This window comes from Aotus nancymaae, unplaced genomic scaffold (genome assembly GCF_030222135.1).
Source record: "Aotus nancymaae isolate 86718 unplaced genomic scaffold, 86718_ANA_hifiasm-v0.15.2.pri h1tg000003l, whole genome shotgun sequence".
NCBI lineage: Eukaryota > Metazoa > Chordata > Mammalia > Primates > Aotidae > Aotus > Aotus nancymaae.
In genome coordinates this window covers 3,328,843-3,354,919 of record NW_026988414.1, presented here as the reverse complement: position 1 = coordinate 3,354,919, position 26,077 = coordinate 3,328,843, and the positions used below count along the sequence as shown (strand labels likewise).

At 47.7% G+C, this 26,077-nt stretch overlaps 1 protein-coding gene across 2 annotated transcripts; it reads left to right on the top strand.

Annotated features, from left to right (window-relative positions):
- Nucleotides 1-4,168: 4,168 nt before the first annotated feature.
- SET (SET nuclear proto-oncogene) lies at nt 4,169-18,165 on the top strand. 2 transcript variants are annotated; one of them, XM_064377454.1, is made up of 8 exons: nt 4,169-4,396; nt 13,125-13,182; nt 13,815-13,957; nt 14,301-14,404; nt 14,508-14,621; nt 15,398-15,568; nt 15,658-15,804; nt 16,416-18,165. In XM_064377454.1, the coding sequence occupies exons 1-8, from the start codon at nt 4,285-4,287 to the stop codon at nt 16,437-16,439; spliced, it is 873 nt and encodes a 290-aa protein (XP_064233524.1). In that variant the 5' UTR covers nt 4,169-4,284; the 3' UTR covers nt 16,440-18,165. The 2 variants fall into 2 exon arrangements, with proteins under 2 accessions (XP_064233524.1, XP_064233528.1); XM_064377458.1 differs by lacking the exon at nt 4,169-4,396 and adding an exon at nt 11,158-11,601.
- Nucleotides 18,166-26,077: the final 7,912 nt, after the last annotated feature.

The window sequence follows — 26,077 nt, the reverse complement described above, 5'->3', positions numbered from 1 at the left end:
CTCATACTCTTGATCTTATGATTTGCCCACCTCGGCCTCCCAAAGTGCTGGGAATATAGGTGTGAGCCATCATTCCCTGCCAAAATGCATTTTTTAATTCAATTTAATTTTTTTTTTTTAAAGACGGGGTTTCACCATGTTGGTCAGACTGGTCTTGAACTCTCGACCTCAGGTGATTCGCCCACCTTGGCCTCCAAAGTGCTTGGATTACAGGAGTGAGCCACCATGCCCGGCCCAAATGCATATTTTTTATGCCCCGCCCAAAATGCATTTTTTTTTTTTTTTTTTTGAGACGGAGTTTCGCTCTTGTTACCCAGGCTGGAGTGCAATGGCGTGATCTTGGCTCACCGCAACCTCCACCACCTGGGTTCAGGCAATTCTCCTGCCTCAGCCTCCTGAGTAGCTGGGATTACAGGCACGCGCCACCATGCCCAGCTAATTTTTTGTATATTTAGTAGAGACAGGGTTTCACCATGTTGACCAGGATGGTCTCGATCTCCTGACCTCGTGATCCACCCGCCTCAGTCTCCCAAAGTGCTGGGATTTACAGGCGTGAGCCACTGCGCTCAGCCCAAAATGCATTTTTTTTTTTTTTTTTTTTGAGACGGAGTTTCGCTCTTGTTACCCAGGCTGGAGTGCAATGGCGCAATCTCGGCTCACTCAACCTCCGCCTCCTGGGTTCAGGCAATTCTCCTGCCTCAGCCTTCTGAGTAGCTGGGATTACAGGCACGCGCCACCATGCCCAGCTAATTTTTTGTATTTTTAGTAGAGACGGGGTTTCACCATGTTGACCAGGATGGTCTCGATCTCTTGACCTCGTGATCCACCCGCCTCGGCCTCCCAAAGTGCTGGGATTACAGGCTTGAGCCACCGCGCCCGGCCCCAAAATGCATTTTTAAATGTCTAATTAATCACCAACTTTTTGCCTGATGCTGTGGCTCACACCTATAATCTCAGCACTTTGGGAAGCTGAGGCAGGCAGTTTGCTTGAGTCCAGGAGTTCAAGATCAGTCTGGGCAACATGGCTGTACAACATCATTATAAAAAAATATAAAAAATTAGTCAGGTATGGTGGCACGTCCCTGTAGTCCCAGCTACTGGGGAGGCTTGCTTGAGCCCAGGAGGTTGAGGTTGTAGTGAGCTGTGATCACTTCATTGCACTTCAGCCTGGGCAATGAAGTGAGACCCTGTCCCAAAAAACAAAAAAAGACTTTTAAAAAACCCAGAGATTTAACATAAAAAATGTACATTTCTGGCTGGGCATGGTGGCTCAGGCCTGTAATCCCAGCACTTTGGGAGGCTGAGGCGGGCAGATCACAAGACCAGACTGGCCAATTTAATGAAACCTCATCTCTACTAAAAAATACAAAAATTAGCTGGGCATGGTGGCTCGTGCCTGTTATCCCAGATACTTGGGAGGCTGAGGTAGGAGAATTGTTTGAACTGGGACCCGGGAGGTGAAGGCTGCAGTCAGCTGAGATTGCGCCACTGCACTCCAGCCTGGGTTACAGAGCAAGACTCCATCTCAAAAAAAAAAAAAAAGTACGTTTCTGGTTTCTCATTTGTTGTTTATTTATTTATTTTTTGTGGATTCTCATTTAAAAAATTTAAAAATTGGCAAGGCACAGTGGCTCATACCTATAATACCAGCATTTTGGGAGGCTGAGGCAGGTGAATTGCTTGAGCCCAGGAGTTCAAAACCAGCCTGAGAAACATGGCTAAATCCTGTCTCTACTAAAAATACAAAAAATTAGCTGGGTGTGTTGGTAACCTGTAGTCCCAGCTCCTTGGGAGGCTGAGATGAAGGATTGCTTGGGTCCAGGAAATTAAGGCTGCCATGATTGCACCACTGTACTCCAGCCTGCGCAACCAGGAGGAAGACCTTATCTTAAAAAAATATATACATAGCCAGGTGCAGTGACTCACGCCTGTAATCCCAGAACTTTGGGAGGCTGAGGTGGGTGGATCACAAGGTCAAAAGATCGAGACCATCCTGGCCAACATGGTACAACCCTGTCTCTACTAAAAAAAAACCAAAAATTAGCTGGGCATGGTGTTGGGCACCTGTAGTCCCAGCTACATGAGAGGCTGAGGCAGGAGAATCACTTGAACCTGGGAGGCAGAGGTTGTAGTGAGCTGAGATCATGCCATTTCACTCCAACCTGGGCAACAAGAGCTAAACTGTGTCTCAAAAAAAAAAGTATATATATATATATATATATATATATATACACACACACACACACAGACACACATATATAAAATCTGGGTCAGGCGCAGTGGCTCATGCCTGTAATCCCAGCACTTTGGGAGGCTGAAGCGGGTGGATCACCTGAGACTGGGAGTTCAAGACCAGCCTCACCAACATGGAGAAACCCCATCTCTACTAAAAATACATAATTAGCCAGCATGGTAGCTCATGCCTGTAATCCCAGCTACTTGGAGGCTGAGGCAGGAAAATAGCTTGAATCCGGGAGGTGGAGGTTGCAGTGAGCTGAGATCACACCATTGTACTCCAGCCTGGGCAACAAGATTGAAACTCCATGTCAAAAAAAAAAAAAAATCTGAGAAACCTAAGATTCATGAATGAAATACACTGGTGTAGCAAGCCCCATCCAGAAACTGAGTATCACCAGGACCCCAGAGTCCCCTAATAGTACATGTTAATTTTGCTTAAGTATTTTATATATTTATTATTTTTTTTTTGAGACAGAGTCTCACTCTGTCACTCAGGCTGGAGTGCAGTGGCACAATGTCAGCTCACTGCAATCTCCACCTCCCGGGTTCAAGTGATTCTCCTGCCTCAGCCTCCCAAGTAGCTGGGATTACAGGTGGGTGCCATTAAGCCCAGCTAATTTTTGTATTTTTTAGTAGAGACTGGGTTTCACCATGTTAGCCAGGCTGGTCTGGAACTCCTGACCTCAAGTGTTCTGCCCACCTTAGCCTCCAAAAGTACTGGGATTACAGGTGTGAGCTGCCACACCTGGCTTGTTTTTGTACTTTATACAAATGAAATCACACAGAAGTATACTATTTTATGTCATGTGTCTTTTACTCAACATAATGTTTGTAGGCTCCATTCACGTCATTCTATGTACCAGTCATTCATTTATTTTCATTGCTTTGTAACATTCCTTTGCTTGAATATCTCAAAATGTATTCATTCTACCCCAGACACACATTTCCATTGTTTCCAGTTTGGCTATTATGAATCTTGCTGCTGTGAACGTTCTCGTACACATATTAGTACACGTTATGCATATCTGTTGGAGATGCAGCGACAAAGCGTGCACACATTCAGCTTGGGTAGTCTTGGCATGGAGTTTCCACCATAGTTATACCAATCTACCTTCCAGCCTCAGCGACAGGATGGGACCCTGTCTTAAAAAAAAAAAAAAAGTCTTTGAGACAGGGTCCCGCTCTGTTGCCGAGGCTGCGGTACAGTGGCATGATAGTGGCTCACTGTACCCTCTGCCTCCTGGATTCAAGTGATTCTCTGATTCTCCTGCCTCAGCCTCCCCGTAGCTGGGATTACAGGCACCCACCACCACGTCTGACTAAAATAAACACTCTTCTAACACTTAACTTGTATCCCTTTCTGAAATAAGTGAAGAGTGAATGGATACTCCAAGTCTCCTCAAAGGTTCCTGCTTTTCCCTCTTCCTTTGTAATTTTTTTTTTTTAATGCAGGCATCTAATTCCTTTGTAATTCTTGATTGGGAAACCCCTTTTTCAACATTAATCTATCTTTTCAAGCAGAGACAGGGAGGTCAGGAAGGAGTTAGCCAGACGGGGCGGTGGGGGTGTGGTTTACTGAGGAATGTTCCAAGCTTAGGTGAGGCAACAGCACGTGTTTAAATCTTCTGGAGTCCAAAGGAAAAAAAAAAAAATGATGAGAAGTTCTCAGTAGGGGCAGGCCTGCCTACCTGGGGGTTCGGGAACGAACTGGGAGATAGGCAGGGGTTTCACGTGAAACCAGGAGGTCTAGAAAGCACAGAACTGCTCTCCTCGAGGAAGAACTTGCCCCCTCCCCCAAAGCCATGAGTGCCCCTGCAGAGCGAGGCAAAGAGCGACTAAAAGAAATTTCTCCTGATTGGAGGGTGGGTGGGATGAGGCTGGGGGAGGGGGCTGGGGTGTGTGTCCCACTGTCATGTAAATATCCCTTCAAGGCAGGGCGGCTCCAGGCAGATTTAAACCGCTGGCACCTGGGGCTGTCTCAGTGTTCTGCCTGCTTCCGGACGAGCAAGAAGACTTCTGCTCCGGTTCTCGGACTTCCCCAGCAGCATGGCCCCCAAACGCCAGTCTCCACTCCCGCCTCAAAAGAAGAAACCAAGACCACCTCCTGCTCAGGGACTGGAGGAGACATCGGCCTCTGCAGGCTTGCCGAAGAAGGGAGGTACGTTTCTGTGCTGAGTTTTATTGGAGATTTAAGGGATTTGCAAGGATTGACTCTCTGATTTTTTTCCCCCAAGCCCTCTTGAGATGTGACCCCTAAACTCCCCCGAAGGGTTTTAAGCCTGGGATGGTGGATTAAGTTTGCGTGAAGAAAGAACCAGAAGGGACTAGACTGGAAGAAGGAGTGCACGGGAGCTCTTCCCTGCCCCCAACTCAACACTAACCCCTAGCTTGTTTCCCCAGTCCCCAAACTCCTTCCTCTGGGGCTCCCTTTCTTGGCAAGCGGTCTTAGCAGCCAGACTGAGGCCCCTCCTTCACCCCTCCACATCCAGCCAAATCCCTGATTCCTGGCGGTTCTACCTCAATACCTCTCAAATCCGTCCACCTCTCTGTTCTTGCTGCCGACGGCGGCCCATAACTCTGGCCTGAATCTCTGCCACCTCCTCATCTTGGCTTCCAGCTTCCTCCTCCTCCCCTTCAGCCTGAGCGTAGCCAATCACGTGGCCCACTCCCCAGCTTAAACCCCTCCCTTGCCTCCCCAAGTCCGCCAGGTACTCAGAAACTTCTGGGGCCCGCCCACCCGGTCGCGGCCGACCTCTCGTGGTTCACGCTCCTGAGACTCCACACCTGGAGGTCTCCCTCAACCCTTCACCTTGACCTCCTGGGACTATATACCCTCTGACCTCAGGGCCTAGACGCTCACTTGCCCTTTCCTCTTCTTACCTGTGCACCACCTCCAGCTCTGGGCTGGAAAGTCACTTCCTGCGGTTATTCTGTGAGCCCCAGCACCTGGGCGTTAGCAGTCCCAGAGTCAGGCTGCCCCACCCTTGTGTCATTAAATTGTAACCATCAGTCTTGTGCCTGCCCTTCCCCCCGTTAAACCTAGAGGTGAGCGCTGCATTTCGGGACACGTAGCTGGAGCTGGATACAGAGTTGACCATTCTGGTGATTAGGTCTGGCTCAAAGACGGAGGGTTGTGGTGGAGCCTTCCGGGGCTGGGTGTGGATAGGGCCGAGGCCTGCGAGCAAGCGGGAAGCTTTGATTGGCTGAGGGCGGTTGACTCTTAACGATGGAAGGAGCAGACAGAGTCCTACCTTAGTGCTCAGTGTGGACCTGTTGGCACTTTACTGGGTCTCAGTCCCTTGGTTTCCACATGGGATGCAGAGACCTCCTGCCCAGCTTGAAACCTGCGTTGCTGGGTGAGCCACATAACAAGCCTGTGCTTGTTTTCTCTTCTGTAAAATGGGATCCACAGTACCAACCCCCAGGCTTGCTGTGAGGCTGCAATCCAAGGGAAGCACTAGACAGTGCCTGGCACATCGTCAGTGCTCTAGAGTGCATCTGTGGGCAGCAAAGTGTGGGCGAGTGCCCCGATCTCCTTCCTGGGAGCATTAACGGGACTGGAACGGATGGAAAGGTGTGAGGGGGTTCGCCTAAACCCAAATCTCAGCTCCTGCTGCTTACTAGGCACTGATGGCGTGCCAGGAGCTGTTCCAAGTACTTCTCTATCCCGACAGCTGTGTGCTGTGGAGAACCCAATTTTACCGATCAGAACAAGGAGGCTCAAGGGGATGTGTGTGTTTGGGCTTGGGACGTTCCAGGCCCTGGAGATTTTTTTGGTGTGCACTTGGGACGCTGTAGCACTGTGGGGTTCAGCTTCTCTCTCTTCCAGTCTTTCTGGCGGTGGGGTTCTCTCCTCTTCAAAGGGAGCCGGGGCCAGGTGCAGTGGCTCATGCCTGTAATCCCAGTACTTTGGGAGGCCAAGGTGGGCAGATCACCTGAGGTCAGGAGTTTGAGACCAGCCTAGCAAACATGGCTAAATCCCATCTCTACTAAAAATACAGTTAGCCTGGTGAGGTGGTGCACGCCTGTAATCCCAGCTACTTGGGAGGCTAAGACAGGACAGTCGCTTGAACTCCAGAGTGGGAGGTTGCACTGAGCCGAGATCATGCCATTGCATTCCAGCCTGGGTGACAAGAGGGTGGGGTGGGGGCACAAAACAACAAAGGGGCCAGGAAGGGAAGGAGAGAGGAGAGAGAGGAATTATGAGTGAGGGGAGAGGTCAAGGAGAATGCAGAGCTACTGGCTGTTGGAGACAGCGAGAGAGCAGACTCCCAACAGTGGGTGAATAAACCTCTTAGTGTGGCCACTGCTCGCGCCTGTTTACTGACACCCCTGGGCCTTTTGCTTTCTCTTTCTCTTCAACTTCCTAGTGTGCTCCTCACATTTACCTTGAAAAGCACTGTGTGGGGAAGGGCAGGAAAGGAGGGGCAGAGAGGTGCTGGGGAGGGCTGGAAGGCTAGAAAGGGAGCCTGCAAGCCCACTGCCCCGTCAGAAGGCATTAAGGGTTCCCCGGGACCCCTGCAGGTGATTGGGAAACACTTAGGAGACACTGTGGGTCAGGAGTGACACTGGGGGTCAGGCTTTGAGGATGGAAGCAGCAGCCCTTGGCACAGTGTTCTCAGACAGATTCATCCCAGGAGGAGGGGGTCCTAAAATCAGCTTGGCGGGGGGTTGACCTGCATTTTAAATAGGAAATTAGAATCATATCACCCTTGGTAAGGGTAAGTTTTGGTTTGTGTGTGCTAGGTCATGATGTCAAAAGTACTGCTGACTGTTGGTCACATTTAAAAAATTGAGGCGGGGTGTGGTGGCTCACTCTTGTAATCCCAGACCTCTGGGAGGCTGAGGCTGAAAAGTATGGCTTGAGCCCAGGAGTCTGAGACCAGCCTGGGCAACATGGTGAGACTGTGTCTCTACAAAGATAAAATAAAATAAAAATTAGCCAGACAGGGAAGGTGGCAGTGGCGCTTGCCTGTGGTCCCAGCTACTCAGAAGGCTAAGGTGGGAGAATCCCCAGAGCCCAGGAGGTCAAGGCTTCAGTCAGCCGTGGTTGCACCACTGCACTCCAGCCTGGGCTACAGAGGGAGACTCTGTCTCAAAAAATAAGTGAATAAAAATAAATTTTTCAGCTGGGTGCGGTGGCTCACGCCTGTAATCCCAGCACTTTGGAAGTACGAGGTAGGTGGATCATGAGGTCAGGAGATCCAGACCATCCTGGCCCAACATGGTGAAACCCTGTCTCTACTAAAAAAATACAAAAATTAGGCTGTGCGCGGTGGCTCACGCCTGTAATCCCAGCACTTTGGGAGGCCGAGGCGGGTGGATCACGAGGTCAAGAGATCGAGACCATCCTGGTCAACATAGTGAAACCCCGTCTCTACTAAAAATACAAAAAATTAGCTGGGCATGGTGGCGCGTGCCTGTAATCCCAGCTACTCAGGAGGCTGAGGCAGGAGAATTGCCTGAACCCAGGAGGCGGTGGTTGCGGTGAGCCGAGATCGCGCCATTGCACTCCAGCCTGGGTATCAAGAGCGAAACTCCGTCTCAAAAAAAAAAAAAAAAAAAACCCAAAAAACAAAAACAAAAATTAGTTGGGCCTGGTAGCGCACGCCTGTAGTCCCAGCTACTTGGGAGGCTGAGGCAGAATAATTGCTTGAACCCAGGAGGTGGAGGTTGCAGTGAGCTGAGATCCCACTGCACTCCGGCCTGGTGCCTGGCAACAAAGCAAGACTCTGTCTCAAAAAAAAAAAAATGAAAAATAATAAAAATAAATTAAAAAAAATTGAAAAACAGTGTCTTAAGGTAAGGGCTTTGCCAACTGCTACTTGGTTTAGAATCTTAGTTCTGCCACTTGCAACAAAGTTTATGCTGGGTGCAGTGGGTGGCTCAGGCCTTTAATCTCAGCACTTTGCGGGGCCAAGGTGGGTAGATCACCTGAGATCAGGAGTTTGAGATCAGCCTGGCCAACATGGCCAAACCCCATCTCTACTAAAAAATACAAAAATTAGCTTGGAGTGGTAGTGGGTGCCTGTAATCCCAGATACTCAGGAGGTTAAGGCAGGAGAATTACCTGAACCTGGGAGGCCGAGGTTGCAGTGAGCCGAGATTGCCCCGCTGCAGTCCAGCCTGGGCAACAGAGCAAAACTCTGTCTCAAAAAAAAAAAAAAAAAAAGGCCTGGCATGGTGGCTCACACCTATAATCCCAGCACTTTGGGAGGCTGAGGCGGGCAGATCACAAGGTCAGAAGATCTAGACCATCCTGGCCAACATGCTGAAAAACCGTCTCTACTAAAAATATAAAAAAATAAGCTGGGTGTGGTGGCCCACGCCTGTAGTCCCAGCTACTCAGGAGGCTGAGGCAGGAGAATTGTTTCATCCCAGGAGGCAGAGATTGCAGTGAGCCGACATCAAGCCACTGCACTACAGCCTGGGCAACAGTTCGAGATTCCTTCTTAAAAAAAAAAAAGTTTAGGGCTGGGCGCGGTGGCTCATGCCTATAATCCCAGCACTTTGGGAGGCCAAGGCGGGTGGATCACGAGGTCAAGAGATTAAGACCATCCTGGTCAACAAGGTGAAACCCTGTCTCTACTAAAAAATACAAAAATTAGCTGGGCATGGTGGCGCACACCTGTAGTCTCAGCTACTCGGGAGGCTGAGGCAGAATAATTGCTTGAACCCAGGAGGCAGAGGTTGTGGTGAGCCGAGATTGCGCCATTGCACTCCAGCCTGGGTAACAAGAGCAAAACTCAGTCTCAAAAAAAAAAAAAAAAGTTTAGTTTATCTGTGATATGAGAATATTAAAACCTACCTTGTATTTTGTTGTAAGTGAGCTGAGATTGCGCCAATGCACACCAGCCTGGGTGACAGAGACTGCGTTTCAAAAAAAAGTGTCCAATTGTGATAGATATTAATTGATTGAGCTGGAGTCAATTGAGAATAAGGTTTGGAGGAGGGATTAGATGAGTTTCGATTTTGGGGAAAGTTCCAAGGCATTTGTATTCTCTCTGTGCATGGACCATATGCCATTTTTTTTTTTTTTAACATTTTTTAATCACTCACCAATGCACTGTCTTGAACATAAAAGATGCTGCTTGAGCTTTAAGAGCTGATAGTGGGGTGGGCACAGTGGCTCCTGCCTGTAATCCCAGCACTTTCAGAGGCAGAGGCAGGCAGATCACTTGAGGTCAGGAGTTTGAGACCCACCCGGCCAACATGTTGAAAACCTGTCTCTACCAAAAATACACAAATTAGCCAGGCCTAGCAACGCACATCTGTAATCTAGCAATTTAGGAGGCTGAGGCAGGAAATCACTTGAATCCGGGAGGCGGAGGTTGCAGTGAGCCGAGATCGTGCCACTGCACTCTAGCCTGGAAGATAGACTGAGATTTGGTCTCAAAAAAAGAGCCGATAGTAAAGTGTGAGTTCTGGAAGACAGAATTTCAACCCCAAGTTCTGGTTACAAATGTCTAGACAGAGATTTCAGGTATTTTTTTGTTTTTGTTTTAGAGACAGGGTTGCTCTGTCACCCAGGCTTCAGTGCAGTGGCTGCCATAGGGTTCACTGCAGCCTGGAACTCCTGGGCTCAAGCCATCCTCCTGCCTTGACCTCTCAAAGTGTTGAGATAACACGCATGAGCCACTGCACGCCCAGCCAGGTTTTGAAACAAATGCTACTGGCCCGTGCATGGCTGACGCCTGTAATCCTATCACTTTGGGAGGCCGAGGTGGGCGGATCACCTGAAGTCAGGAGTTCCAGACCAGCCTGGCCAACGTGGTGAAACCTCATCTCTACTAAAAATACAAAAACTAGCCGGGCGTGGTGGCAGGCCCCTGTAATCCCAGGTACTTGGGAGACGGAGGTTGCTGTGAGCCGTGATCACCCCATTGCACTCCAGCCTGGGCAACAAGAGCGTAAATCTGTCTCAAAAACAAAACAAAACAAAACCAAATGCTACTAATCAGGGTTTTTCAGGCTTCTTATGGCTTCATGTCTTGGGGCGCTGGAGGGACAGTCTGAGGCATCCGCATTACTTGAAACGTATTATTTAAACTAAATGTTTTGGCCCTCCTTTTAGACCTTGTTGGCCCCTTTCATCTCTGGGAATAGAACACTATCACATGGGGCTGCTGTGGGGCCTCGGTGAGATTACCGTGCCGTGCGCTGCTGAAACTGGCACTTAGCGCTCAATATGGTTCTTGCAGGCGCTGGGCACCGCGGACTAATATGGTATCTCCCTGCCTTCACAGGACTTCGAGTTTAATGTGGCCCAGCTTCAGTGTCGCAACGTTTATCATTTCATAACAGAAACGGGTCCAGAGAGGAAGGGTGACTTGCTGAAGGGTACAAGCCTGCTGGGCAGGGCTTGGACTAAAACCCAGGAATGGCCCCGCGCGCGGACTACACAGCCTGGGGCTTCGCACACGAGCCCGAGTTTGAGTCCGACCGGCAGGTTCCCCATCTGCCATCTAGGATGGGGGTGCCCCCTGCCTTCTCCACGAAGAGGAAGGCGCCGAAAGGCCGGGTGGAGTTCGGGGCCCCCACGTGAGGCCGGGCCTGCACTTTCGGTGTAGCGGGCGCCCAGCTCTCGGCGCCCCGTGGAGAAGGGAAGCCGCTGGTGAACCACGTGACGCGCCGGCCGGGGGCACCCGCGCCTCCGTGCGAGGCCCCGCCCCCCGGCCCGCCGCGCGCCAGTGTCCCGGGTCGGGCCGGAGAGTGGGGAGCGGGGGAGGGGACGCGGCGCGGGTGGTGACCGTGCGTCGCCGCGCGCCTTCCTCCCGCCTCTCGCCGGGCCCTGTGTCTCCGCGCCGCGGCTCCGCCCCCTGGTCCCGCCGCCCGGGCCAATGGTGCCGCGGCGCGAGCCTCCCTAGCCGGAGGCGGAGCGTCCAAGCGGGGCCTGGCGCGCGTGCGCCCTGCGCCCGCCCCTCGCTGTAGGAGGAGGTGGAGGAGGAGGCGGCTCGGGAGAGCGAGCAGCGAGCTGGCTGGAGCGCCGAGCGCGAGTGAGAGAGCCGAGCCGCCCGCCGCCCGCTACCGCCGCCGCCTCCGCCTCCCCTCCGCGATCAGGAGCCCGGGCCGCGGCCCGGCACGCCGCCCCAGCCCGTCCGTCGGCGTCAGGCCGCGAGGGCAGCGCGCGCTAGCGAGCGAGGGGGAGGGAGAGCGAGCGAGCGCCGGGAGGAGGCGGCCGGACCGAGCGGGCGCCCGCGCGTGTGGCGTGAGGGGAAGCCGCCTGCCCGCCCCTTTCGCCTTCCCTTCTCTCCCCCTCCCCGCTCCCCCCCCGACCGCAGAGCAGCACCATGTCGGCGCCGGCGGCCAAAGTCAGTAAAAAGGAGCTCAACTCCAACCACGACGGGGCCGACGAGACCTCAGGTGAGAGCAGGGAGCCCGGGGGCCGGCCCGCGCCGCCATCTTCGCCGCCCGCCCCGGCCAGCAGGCCGCCGGCGGGGCCCGGGGCGCGCGCAGGGGGCGCCTGGCGGGAGGGTGGTGCGCGACGCGGCCAGGCAGGGGCCCGCGAGCTCGGCGCCCTTTTTTGTGCGCGGCAGGGCTGGGGGGCCTGGGTGGCGCCGCGGCGGCGGCGGCCGGCTCTGCGAGGCGGGGGCGCTGCGGCCTGCTCGGCGCGGGCGGAGGAGACCCCCCCTTCCTCTCCCCCCTCCCTCGCTCTCCTCCCCCTCCCTCCCTCCCGAGAAGCCTCTCTTTATTGTGCTCCGCCATGATGCCTCGCTCCCATCAGCCGCCGCCGCCGCCACATGGTGCGGCCGGACGCGGCCCCGCGCCCGACCTCCTGCGCGGTTCCCGTACGCGCCCGGCCAGCGGCGGCACCCCCAGAACCCCCGCCCGGAGGCCGGTCCCAGCGGTGTTTCTGCCTGGAGCTGGGGCGGGGTGGGGGCTCGGCGAGCACGCGGCCGGCCTCGCGCTGGGCCTTGGCCGGCCGGGAAGATGCTCTGGCCGGCCCGGGCGCACTCCCCACGTGGGGCGGCCGCCCCGTCGTGCCAGCGTGCGGAGAAGCCTGGCGCCGCGGCTAGTGGATCGGGGGTCTTGGAAATAGCTAAGAAAGCTGGCTTCTGCCGAGGAGACTCTCTCGGCAGGGGGGCTGCCAATCCCGGGATGGTTACCGGAAATGAACCGCGCGATCTGCCCCCTTCACACCCACTTAGCTTTGTAGGGTTTGCAGTCTTTACGGGACAAAAGGGCACGTATTCCAGAGCACACCCCCTTTTCCTCCTCTCCGTTCTGTGCCTCACGATTTTCTGACCTCACAGTTGTTCCCAGTAAGTGCTCCAAAGTCGTGTGGGGCCGCATCTGAGGTCTGACTGCCTGAATTGGGTTGGAGGGGTTCATATTCTGAGAAGGCGAAGGCCAGTGTGTAGAATGGTGCCCGGTGCCTTTCGTGTCTTTGTAGGCGTGTCTTTTCCCTTCATTGTAATAGCAGAATCGTCAACTTTCTGTGAAAGATGGTTTTTCCATTGATAGGTGGTAACGACGGTCTAATTTGTATCATTGTCATGGGCTTAGTTTCCATATTTTAGTTAGCAGCTGCTACTGTTCTTTTGCAAGTGTATAATGTGAAATTATAAACGTGAAGACTTCTGAGTAAGGTTATTCTGTATCTTTCATAGTAGAAACCTTAACGGTCGGTTGGTTGTAGGGAAACTCTTTTAAAACGATGCTATAGAAAACCAATTTCTGAGTAATCCAGCAGACAGCATGACGTGTGAATGGTCTTTAATTAAAAAGAAATTTGTCAGTCACAAGCATGAACATGTGGAACACTTAACTTTGTAGTGGGCTTTTTTTTTTTAAATGGCTTTTGGAATAGTATAGTATTAACATCTGGAAAACTAGGTAAATTTATCTTCTAATTGGAATTAAGTTTTTTTGCTCCTTTTTTGCAGAAAAAGAACAGCAAGAAGCAATTGAACACATTGATGAAGTACAAAATGAAATAGACAGGTAATGTTTTTATTAATATACTTTGGAGAAATTTTCTGAGATATGTCTAATGGCCCAGTAATCATTGAAACTATGGTCAGATCTATCCCCTGTCAAAGAGGAAGTGATTCTAACTTGGTTGGAAACATTATGTAGATTCAGTGTTTTTTTGGTGAAGTATTTGTACAAAGTTTTTGAAAGTACATTAACCTTGTAACGTTTGGGTTTTGCTTTCAAAGTCTAAAAATTGTCTGAATTGCAGTGTGGGTCTTCTGATAGTTCAGTAATGTGGCATCAGCGATTGCTTTAGCTTGCCTTACAACTTTGTTACGGAATTAGCCACTTTGTTAGAAATTATGCTTGAAGGAAACAGTTGAAATTGGCTTGGAAATAATAGGTGAAGTAAATGCACAGTGTCACCAGAATGTTGTTTGGGCACTCTTAACAGTCATTACTGAGTGTTTATTGATAAATCAGACAAAATTGCCACCTTAGTTTTGACTTGAGTGTCTAAACTAGGTGGTAATGGTTATTATAATTTGGTACCTTGCATAGTTCCAAAGCTAGTAAGTAAATACACATTCTGTAATCTAAACCAATTTTTTAGTTTGTTAACTACTATCATAGTCAATATCTCTTTTCATTTGCTTCAGACTTAATGAACAAGCCAGTGAGGAGATTTTGAAAGTAGAACAGAAATATAACAAACTCCGCCAACCATTTTTTCAAAAGAGGTCAGAATTGATCGCCAAAATCCCAAATTTTTGGGTAACAACATTTGTCAACCATCCACAAGGTATGTTTTGGACAGTGCATTGTTAAAGAATAAATAGTGTTTGTTATGGAGGAAGCTTGGTGAAGGCTTAGTCCAACATGCTGGGTTGTATGCAGAGGTTGAAACCCTCAAAGATGGGAAAAGACTTGGCAGTTACTGCTTTCTCTTCTGTTTAGGAGAAGCTATATTCTGATTGTTTGATGAAAGATAGTGACAATATGGCATGGAGCAATTGCCTTTAGTTAATAATGGGTTTATAAAAATAAAGATGCTCACGAAGTTTGGAAAAATTTTAAAGGAAGCACTTAAATTGTTAATGTTTGCCTGTTGAAAATTCAGCTGACCTATAATTTTCTGGCCTTAGTGTCTGCACTGCTTGGGGAGGAGGACGAAGAGGCACTGCATTATTTGACCAGAGTTGAAGTGACAGAATTTGAAGATATTAAATCAGGTTACAGAATAGATTTTGTGAGTATCTCTAACTTAATCTTATTTGCCAGTGTGGAAATTAATATGAGCCTTGGTTGAAAGACCTGTTTGTATGTCTAAATCTTCTAATTATTCGTTACAGTATTTTGATGAAAATCCTTACTTTGAAAATAAAGTTCTCTCCAAAGAATTCCATCTGAATGAGAGTGGTGATCCATCTTCAAAGTCCACCGAAATCAAATGGAAATCTGGAAAGGTATGCTTTGAGGAATTATTGACAAAAAAAAAAATTCACTTATTTCGGTTTAATTTAAACCACTTATAAGTGCTTGATAATTTGGTCATGTGGCTAAATGCAAAACCTGAAAATATAAAACGTTCCAGTGTGCTGAAGCCAAATATAACAATAGGTTAGAGTTCTCATTAGAGCTTACAGCTGTGGGTTGGAAGATCTCTCGAGCCTAGGAGTCCTAGGCCACATAGACCCTTTCCCCCACCCCCCAAAAAAAGAAAAAATCTAGCCCAAGTTTAAGAATTGAGAACTGGACTAAATTATTTTGTTTTCTGCATTGGTGACTGAGGTCTTCAAATAGCTTACCATTTCTCTTTTTCTTGCGTTTTAAAGATGGGGTTTCACCATGTTGGTCAGGCTGGTCTTGAACTCCCGACCTCAGGTGATCCGCCCACCATGGCCTCCAAAGTGCTTAGATTACAGGCGTAAGCCACCATGCCTGGCCAGCTTACCATTTCTCAAAATTCATTTACATCTGTATTTAGGTAGTAAGACATAATTTAAATATTTATAATGTTTTGTGCTAGTGGCTGTTAAAATGGAACTAATTTTATGGAAAATTTAGTTGATTTAGTACAATTTTATACAATTGTTATTTATAATTGCTCTTAGGTAATAGTGTAGGTATCATACAGATGTTTGTTTTGCTTCACTTTTGGGGAAAATCTTATTTTTTAAATTATTGGGAATTTGGGTGTTATGAAGAGATTGTATCAAAAGCTCTTCCTGTATTCATTTAGGATTTGACGAAACGTTCAAGTCAAACGCAGAATAAAGCCAGCAGGAAGAGGCAGCATGAGGAACCAGAGAGCTTCTTTACCTGGTTTACTGACCATTCTGATGCAGGTGCTGATGAATTAGGAGAGGTCATCAAAGATGATATTTGGCCAAACCCATTACAATACTACTTGGTAAGTTGAAATAATTCATTTATTCAGGGTTGTTGTTGTCTCATTTGTTTAAAAATGAGTCCTTAAGGTAACTTGGGTTTTTTTTTAAGGTTCCTGATATGGATGATGAAGAAGGAGAAGGAGAAGAAGATGATGATGATGATGAAGAGGAGGAAGGATTAGAAGATATTGATGAAGAAGGGGATGAGGATGAAGGTGAAGAAGATGAAGATGATGATGAAGGGGAGGAAGGAGAGGTAAAAGAAAATTTGGCTAAGCCCACAAAGATAACCTTTAAATAATTCACCATGTTGTTTTGGTGGAGATACATATATTCATATATATATATATATGATGTGTGATGAAACTGACCAGAACTGGTTGTGGGAAAAAATGGGCCATTTTTTGTGTTCAAGAATTAAGGGAATGTTTGATAAGCTCATGGTACTAATGTTTAACTAGTTTTTCTCCCCCCACACCCCTTTTGGTTAGTCTTATTCACCACCCAAGCTTGTTTTTCCTTAGCCAATACTTAAGCAATGTAGGTAGTGTAGCTGGTCAAGTTCTGACATTGCTGAAATAACAAAACTCCACATATTTTAGACAAACTGCAAAATTCCTAAATAGTCAAATTAGGATGGGTTGGTTTTATTTTGGATTATTTGATCTGAAATGTGCCTGATTTGGTTAGAGCTGAAAAGTGAAACATCACGGGTCTTTCATTCGAACTGATGCAACTGACTTTCAGGTTTAGAAAATGAAGTGCCCCCAGAGCATATGTTCTTTGGGGTCCAGTGTGGTCCATGTGAAAGCGAACAAGTAGTCTCAGCGTTAATCCTGAAGATTAACTGCCCACTTTTTCTTTCAGGAGGATGAAGGAGAAGATGACTAATAGAACACTGATGGATTCCAACCTTCCTTTTTTTAAATTTTCTCCAGTCCCTGGGAGCAAGTTGCAGTCTTTTTTTTTTTTTCTTCCCTCTTGTGCTCAGTCACCCTGTTTTTGAGGTCTCTTTTCTCTACACCATGGTTCTCAACTTATTTTGGGGGAAATATCTTGAGCAGGATACAATGGGAAAAGAGTCTCTACCCCTTTCTGTTTGAAATTCATTTTTATCCCTTCCTGTCTTAACAAAAACTGTATGGAATCAACACCACCGAGCTCTGTGGGAAAAAAGAAAAACCTGCTCCCTTCGCTCTGCTGGAAGCTGGAGGGTGCTAGGCCCCTGTGTAGTAGTGCATAGAATTCTAGCTTTTTTCCTCCTTTCTCTGTATATTGGGCTCAGAGAGTACACTGTGTCTCTATGTGAATATGGACAGTTAGCATTTACCAACATGTATCTGTCTACTTTCTCTTGTTTAAAAAAAAGAAAAAAAAACTTAAAAAAATGGGGTTATAGAAGGTCAGCAAAGGGTGGGTTTGAGATGTTTGGGTGGGGTAAGTGGGCATTTTGACAACATGGCTTCTCCTTTGGCATGTTTAATTGTGACATTTGACAGACATCCTTGCAGTTTAAGATGACACTTTTAAAATAAATTCTCTCCTAATGATGACTTGAGCCCTGCCACTCAATGGGAGAATCAGCAGAACCTGTAGGATCTTATTTGGAATTGACATTCTCTATTGTAATTTTGTTCCTGTTTATTTTTAAATTTTCTTTTTGTTTCACTGGAAAGGAAAGATGATGCTCAGTTTTAAACGTTAAAAGTGTACAAGTTGCTTTGTTACAATAAAACTAAATGTGTACACAAAGGATTTGATGCTTTTCTCTCAGCATAGGTATGCTTACTATGACCTTCCAAGTTTGACTTGTATGACATCACTGTCAAACTTTGTCACCCTAACTTCGTATTTTTTGATACGCACTTTGCAGGATGACCTCAGGGCTATGTGGATTGAGTAACGGGATCTGAATCAATGTATTGATATCTTCATAGCTGGGAAATGTGGATACAATTTGCCATTGGTTTCTGAAAGTATTCACATCATTTGGGATACCAGATTGCTCAATACTTTGAGTATATTGTGCCCTTGATTTTTATCTCCAAGTGGCAGTTTTTAAAATTGGCCGTTTACCTGGATATAAAATAATAGTGCCTGCCACCACCATCCAACAGACCTGGTGCTCTAATGCCAAGTTATACATGGGACAGTTGCTGGCATGTCTTCATTGGCTGTATAAAATGTGGCCAAGGAGATAGGCTCTCAGAGTAAGGAGTCTGTGATGGTTGGCAGTAACTGTCCCTGCTCTCTGGTATAAAGCTCTCAAATGTGACTATGTGAATCTGGGTGGGATAATGGACCCAGCTCTGTCTGCTCAATGCCATTGTGCAGAGAAGCACCCTAATGCATAAGCTTTTTAATGCTGTAAAATATAGTAGCTGAAATTAAATGCCACTTTTTCAGAGGTGAATTAATGGACAGTCTGGTGAAATTCAAAAGCTTTTTGATGTATAAAACTTGATAAATGGAACTATTCCATCAATAGGCAAAAGTGTAACAACCTATCTAGATGGATAGTATGTAATTTCTGCACAGGTCTCTGTTTAGTAAATACATCACTGTATACCGATCAGGAATCTTGCTCCAATAAAGGAACATAAAGATTTTTTTTGGACTGGGGTCATTCTCCTTGTGTTATAGAGAAATGTTAATTGCTATTGGATTTAGAACATGTGCTAGTTCTTTGTCTTCACATTTTTAGGGACTGGGGAAGCGGGGGTTAGCTCTGATACAGTGTCGGTTTGGAAAGCTTGAAGCTGATCAGTGGAGAAGTAAAGGACAAATGCAAATCTCTTACTTGGAATATAGTAAACAGTTGGAGAGGTTGGGTATAGCATTTTCATTTTCAAATTTCACAAGGACTTAACTAGAAACAAAATTTGAGTTCAGTGGATCCTGTTATCTGCAGCTTCAGCTACACGTGGTCAGCTGCAGTTCAGATATTTTGGGACTGTGTTCACATACAGTATACATTTACACGTGTGAATATAGTTTATAGTACAGTATATAATAATTGTCAAAATTGTCCTATACTATTAATCTCTTACTGTGCTTAATTTGGAAATTAAGTTACAGGTATGTATAGGAAAAATCGTATGGGGCTTGGTACTCTTCCTGTGGCTTCAGGCAACCACTGGGGTGTCTTAGAATGTACCTTCTTTCGATAAGTGGGGCCACTGTAGTCATTTGAATCAATATCCGCTTAAGCCTGTGATACTTTTTCACAAATTTAACAGTGAAACTTAACCACAACTAGTGGTTTTACATGCTGGCAAGATTCTAGGGCTGTCAAGTTATAGGTCACAATGTTCCTGTATTTTGGGGAATGTTAAAAGTTGGGAGCCCTTTAATAGTTCACTCTCAACTATTGTGATCTCCCAAGGTCCCCCTAATACCTGCAAATCTTAGAACTAGGCTGTGAGAAACTGAGAACTAGGCTGTGAGAAAGCAAAATGGCAACCTTAGTGTTCTACACTGTAGCCAGCATGCCTTGTGTTTAATTGCAAGAGGAGTTCTTTGGCTGGTCCTTAGTGTGTATTGGAAAGGGCTCAGCTCCTTTTCTCAAGGACATTTGATAAGAGAGAGGCTGGGCACAGTGGCTCATGCCTGTATCACAGCAGTTTGGGAGGCCCAGGCTGAAGGATTGCCAAAGTCCAGGAGCTCTAGACCAGCCTGGATGACATAGGGACATCCCATCACTACCAAAAAAAAAAAAAAAAAAAAAGCCCTATGTGATGGCGCTACTTGGAATGCTGGGGCAGGAGGATTGCCTCAGTCTAGGACATTGAGGCTTCATTGAGCTATGATTTTGCCATCGTCCCTCAGCCTGGGCCGCAGAGCAAGAACACCCTGTTAAAATAAGACAGAAGAGTAATATTGGTTATTTAGGAAGGGGCTGTGTTCTTCCCAAGCTGTGCTTTCTTTGGCTTGTGAGGGGTATTTAATAACTGCATGAATTAGGATGGAGGGCAGTAGCTTGCAAAGTGTCCTTAAATTGAGTTTCAAAACCTTAAGAAATTCTGCTTCAGACCCCATCTCCGGGTTTTTGCTTGTTTGTTTTTGAGACATAGTCTACCTCTGTTGCCAGGCTGGAGTGTAGTGATGCTGTCTCGGCTCACTGCAACCTCTGCTTCCTGGGTTCAAGTGATCCCCTGCCTCAGCCTCCCAAGTAGCTGGAACTGCAGGTGTGCACCACTACGCCTGGCTAATTTTTTGTATTTTAGGAGAGACCAGGTTTCACTATGTTACTTAGGATGGTCTCATCTCCTGAACTCGTGAAACACCCGCCTTGGCCTCCCAAGTGCTGGGGTTACAGGGGTGAGCCACCGTGCCTGGCCTGTGGTTGTTTCTCCAATGATTTCATTATTTTTGAGACAGAGGTCTCACTCTGTCCCCAAGACTGGACTGCAGTGGCATGATCTCAGCTCCTTGCAACTTCCACTTGTCAAGTTCAAGCCATTCTCCTGCCTCAGCCTCCCAAGTAGCTGGGATTACAGGCGCACATCACCATACTCTGCTATTTTTGTATTTTAGTAGAGATGGGGTTTCACTATGTTGGCCAGGCTGGTCTTGCACTCCTGACCTCAAGTGATCTGCCCACTTCCGGCCTCTCAAAGTGCTGAGATTACAGACATGAGTCACCACGCCCAGCCTCTCTTTAGTGATTTCAAAAAGACTTACTTTATCTGGATTCTCTGACCTCTGTAATGCCTTTACACATTTGCACTGAACTCTGGCTTCTGGGATGTCAAGTGTAAGTAGCCCATAGAATACCCAGACGTGTTTGGCTGAGAAATTTGCTTTACATCCGACCTGCTTGTTCCACTTGCATTAGCTGCATGAGTCCCAAAAGATATGTGAGTTTTTCACTCTGACACGGGTTTTTGGGATCCTTTGGGTGTCAGTTGTCTGGAACAATTGTGTTTCTGGATTCATTTGATAATCTATCAGTACTGCTTTAAAACTACCTAATGCTTTCACTTGGTTTCAGAAACAGGTTTGGTTTTCTTTTCTTTTTTTTTTTTTTTGAGTCTCACTCTCACCCAGGCTGGAGTGCAGTGGTGCGATCTCAACTCATTGCAACCTCCACTTTCCAGATTGAAAGGATTCTCTTGCCTCAGCCTCACGAGTAGCTGGGATTACAGGCACACACCACCATGCTCAGCCAATTTCTTTTTGTCTTTTTTTCAGTTTTTATTTTTTATTTTGTCTCTTTGTATTTTTAGTAGAGATGGGGTTTTGCCATGTTGGCCAGGCTGGTCTCCAACTCCTGACCTCAGGTGACCCACCTGCCTGGGCCTCCCAAAGTGCTGGGTTATGGGTGTGAGCCATCCTGCCCAGCCAGGGTTTTTTTGTCTTTTTAAATATTTTATTAGGAAAACTTTCTGACTATTGCAAAAATGTAACATGGTTTTGTAAAAGGTGAAAATGTAATTCTGTTGCAAGGGGAGAAGTCTGCCTGGATTTCCTGAAGACTGAAACAAGTTCTTTGGGAGAAGAGTGAATAGCTCTTCAAATTGTTTAAAGAGGACATCTTATTTTAAAAAGTTTCACCTGGCTGGGCACAAGTGTGGATTAAAAAAAAAAATTATGTTGCCACTGTGGTGGTTCACGCCTGTAGTCCCAGCACCTTGGGAGGCTGAGGCGGATGGATCACCTGAGGTCAGGAGTTCGAGACCAGCCTGACCAATATGGTGAAGCCTTGTCTTGAAAAAAAAAAGGTTAAAAATAAATAATAGAATAAATAAAATTCTGTTTATACCATTCCATCAGTGACCATTCCCTTATGAATATATGGCAGTATTTGTGAAGGCTTACAAGTGTCCTTTATTTTTTTAAATTGAGACAGGATCTCACTGTATTGCCCAGGCTAGTCTCAAACTCCTGGGCTCAAGCTATCTTCCTGTCTCAGCCTCCCAAAGTGTTAGGATTACAGGTGTGAGCTACCTCATCCAGTTGTTATTTTTGACAGGGCTCACTCTGTTGTCCAGGCTGGAGTATAGTGGCAGGATCATAGCTCACTGTAACCTTAAACTCCTGGGCTCAACTGATCCTCCTGCCCCAGCCTCCTGAGTTGCTAGTACTACAGGCAGCCCCACCAGCTGGCCAAATTAACTTAGCCAGCTAATTTTCTTTTTTTTTTTGAGACGGAGTTTCGCTCGTTACCCAGGCTGGAGTGCAATGGCGTGATCTCGGCTCACCGCAACCTCCGCCTCCTGGGTTCAGGCAATTCTCCTGCCTCAGCCTCCTGAGTAGCTGGGATTACAGGCACGCGCCACCATGCCCAGCTAGTTTTTTTTTTGTATTAGTAGAGACGGGGTTTCACCATGTTGACCAGGATGGTCTCGATCTCTTGACCTCGTGATCCACCTGCCTCGGCCTCCCAAAGTGCTGGGATTACAGGCTTGAGCCACCGCGCCCGGCCTAATTTTCTTTTTTAAGACAGGATCTCACTATCATCCAGGCTGGAGTGCAGTGGCATGATCACTGCTCATTGCAGCCTCAACTTCCCAGGCTGAGGTGATCCTCTTGCCTCCCCCTCCCGAGTAGCTGGGACTATAGGCGCCGACTACCATGCCCTACTAATTTTTGTATTTTTTGTAGAGACAGGATTTTGCTGTGTTGCTGAGGCTGGTCTTGAACTCCTAGGTTCAAGAGATCCATCTGCCACTGTACCTGGTCTTAATTTCTGTAGACTATGGGCACTATGCTGCCCAAACTGGTCTTGAACTTGTGGCTTCAAGAGATCATCCCACCTTGGTCACTGAAAGCCCTGGGACTACAGATGTGAGCCGCCATACCTGGCCACAAGTTTCCTTTTTTTCTTTTCTTTTTTTTTTTTTTTTTGAGACAGAGTCTCGTTCTGTTGCCGAGGCCGGAGGCAGTGGCGCCATCTCGGCTCACTACAACTTCTGCCTCCCGAGTTCAAGTGATTCTCCTGCTTCAGCCTCCCTAGTAGTTGAGATTACAGGCATGCACCACCAAACCTGGCCACTTTTTGTATTCTTAATAGAGACGGGGTTTCACCATGTTGGCCAGGCTGGTCTTGAACTCTTGACTTTGTGATCCGCCTGCCTTGGCCTCCCAAAGTGCTGGGATTACAAGCTTGAGCCACCACGCCCAGCCAGATTAGTGAGGACTTTTAAAGTGGAGTGTTTAGACCGACTGTAGTTGGTGACATTGTGTGCTCAGATTCTACCCAGAGAAAACCCTAAATAAAAATGGACTGGCTGCAACACTGAGAAGGAAAAAGTTACATGCAGGGAAGGGGGAACACGTTTCCTCACGCAGCCTGTTGAGAAGTTTTAGCTTCCCCTCAGTTGACACTTGTAGTCTTTTTTTTTTTTTTTTTGTCTGAGATGGAGGTGTGATCTCGGCTCACTGCAACCTCTGCTTCCTGGGTTCAAGTGATTCTCCTGCCTCAGCTTCCTGAGTAGCTGGGATTACAGGCGTGCACCAACACACCCGGCTAATTTTGTGTTTTTAGTAGAGACAAGGTTTCCCCATGTTAGTCAGGCTGGTCTCAAACACCTGACCTCAGGTGATCCACCCGCCTTGGCCTCCCAAAGTGCTGGGATTATAGAAGTGAGCCACTGTGCCTGGCTGACACTTGTAGTCTTTTAAAGGCCAACTAGCTGAAGAGTTGGTTTGCACTATTCATTGTCCACTGAATGCTAAACATAAATTTCCTAAGAATTCCTGTCTTATGAAGTACTATGACCATCAGAAGTAAGATGCAGCTACCTGGTCAGACTCATCCAGCAGCCCAGGACTTGGTTTCCCTGTGTAAAGTGGTGAAAAACACTTCTCAGGCCAGTTGCGGTGGCACACACCAGTAATCCCAGCACTTTGGGAGGCTGAGGCGGGGGGATCACCTGAGGTCAAGAGTCGGAGACCAGCCTGGCCAACGTGGTGAAACCTCATCTCTACTAAAAGTACAAAAAATTAGCCAGATATGGTGGCATGCGCCTGTAATCCCAGCTACTTAGGAGGCTGAGGCACAAGAATCACTTGAACCCAGGAGGCGGAGGTTGCAGTGAGTCGAGAACACGCCACTGCACTCCAGCCGGGCAATAGAGGGAGACTCTATCTCAAAAACAAAACAAAAACAAGCAAAACAAAAAAACACTTTCCAAGCAAACTTGGGAAACCATCAAATTCAGCTTCCTGCCTGGATAAATGAGCCAAGAGTTGAGATGTGAACCCCTGCCTATGGAGGGTTATCTCAGATTGCTCTTGGCTTCCAGAAGTAACATTTAGCCATCACGTCAAATACACATTTTAGAGTGTTAATTAGTGGGTTGGACTGATTACGCCATTGGAGAATTCCTAAAAGGTGGGGAAAGCTTGTATGATTCCTGGGTTTTTGATGAGCTGCAGCGCGCAGCTGAGGGCTTTTTTACTTCTTCATTTTACTTTTTTTTTTTTTGAGACGGAGTCTTGCTCTGTTGCCCAGGCTGGAGTGCAGATGGGCATGATCTTGGCTCACTACAACCCCCGCCTCACAGTTTCAAGTGATTCTCTTGCCTCAGCCTCCCAAGTAGCTGGGATTATAGGTGCGCACCACCATGCTTGGCTAATTTTTATATTTTTAGTAGAGACAGCCTTTCACTATGTTGGTCAGGCTGGTCTTGAACTCTTGACCTCATGATCCGCCCACCTCAGCCTCCCAAAGTGCTCGGATTACAGTTGTGAGCCACTGTGCCTGGCCTATTTTACTTTTTTAAGAGATGGGCGTCTCACTATGTTGGCCAGGTTGGTTTTGAACTCTTAGGCCTCAAGCAATCCTCCTGCCTCATCAGCTTCCCAGAGTTCTAGGATTACAGGCATGAGCCACCGAGCTTGGCCAGCCTTTTTGCTTCTAAATGATGGTTAATAACATTGACTCAGCTTGATTTTAATCCCCATTTTATTTTATTTTTATTTATTTTTCTTGAGACAGAATCTCACTTTTGCCCAGGCTGGAGTGTAGTGGCACGATCTTAACTCACTGCAACCTCCACCTCCTGGGTTCAGGCGATTTGCCTGCCTCAGTCTCCCAGTAGCAGGGACTACAGGCGTGCACTACCACGCCCAGCTAGTTTTAGTAAGTGCAGTGGCACCATCTTGGCTCACTGCAACCTCCACCTCCTGGGTTCAAACGAGTCTCCTGCTTCAGCCTCCCAAGTAGCTGGGACTACAAGCATGCACCACCATGCCTGGCTAATTGTTTTTTTTTTTTTAGACTGAGTCTTGCTCTGTTGCCAGATTAGAGTTCAGTGGCGCAGTGGTCTCGGCTCACTGCAACCTCCAACTCCCTGGTTCAAGCTATTCTCCTGCCTCAGCCTCCCGAGAAGCTGGGATTACAGGCACGCGCCACCACGCCCAGCTAATTTTTGTATTTTTTTAGTAGAGATGGGGTTTCACCATGTTGGCCAAGATGGTCTCAATCTTTGACCTTGTGATCCACCTGCCTCAACCTCCCAAAGTGCTGGGATTACAGGTGTGAGCCACTGTGCCGGGCTAATTTTTGTATTTTTAGTAGAGACGGGATTTCACCATGTTGGCCAGACTGGTCTCAAACTCCTGACCTCATGATCCACCTGCCTAGGCCTCCCAAAGTGCTGAGATTACAGGGGTGACCCACCGTGCCTGGCCTAGTTTTAGTATTTTAAAATTTTATTTTATTCATTTATTATTATTTTTGAGACAGAGTTTTGCCCTCGTCCAGGCTGGAGTGTTGTGGTGCGATCTCAGGTCACTGCGACCTCTGCCACCTGGGTTCAGCCAATTCTCCTGCCTCAGCCTCCAGAGTAGCTGGGATTACAGGCACTCGCCACCATGCCCAGCTAATTTTTGTATTTTTAGTAGAGACAGGGTTTCGCCATGTTGACTAGGCTGGTCTCGAACTCCTGACCTCAGGTGATCCACTTGTCTCGACCTCCCAAAGTGCTGGGATTACAGGTGTGAGCCATCACACCTGGCTTTTGTGTTTTTGTTTTTGTTTTTTTTTTTGGAGATGGAGTTTCGCTGTTGTTATCCAGGCTGAAGTGCAATGGTGCTATCTCGGCTCACTGCAACCTCCGCTTCCTGGGTTCAAGCAATTCTCCTGCCTCAGCCTCCCGAGTAGCTGGGACTACAGGCATGCGCCACCATGCCCAGCTAATTTTTGTATTTTTAGTAGAGACGGGGTTTCGCCATGTTGACCAGTATGGTCTCGATCTTGACCTCATGATCCACCCGCCTCGGCCTCCCAAAGTGCTGGGATTATAGGCGTGAGCCACCGTGCTTGGCCCCCTTTGTGTTTTTTTAGTAGAGATGGGGTTTCACCATGTTGGCCAGGCTGGTCTTGAACTCCTGACCTCAAGTGATTTGCCCTCCTCAGCCTCCCAAAGTGCTGGGATTACAGGCATGAGCCACTGTGCCCAGCCAACCCCCATGTTAAAGAACCGGTGTCAGGTGCTTGTGTTAATGTCTAGACCTCAACAACTTTAATGTGTAAATGTCACATTTTGCCTCTGACTATGAAATCTCGGCCTGTTCACAGA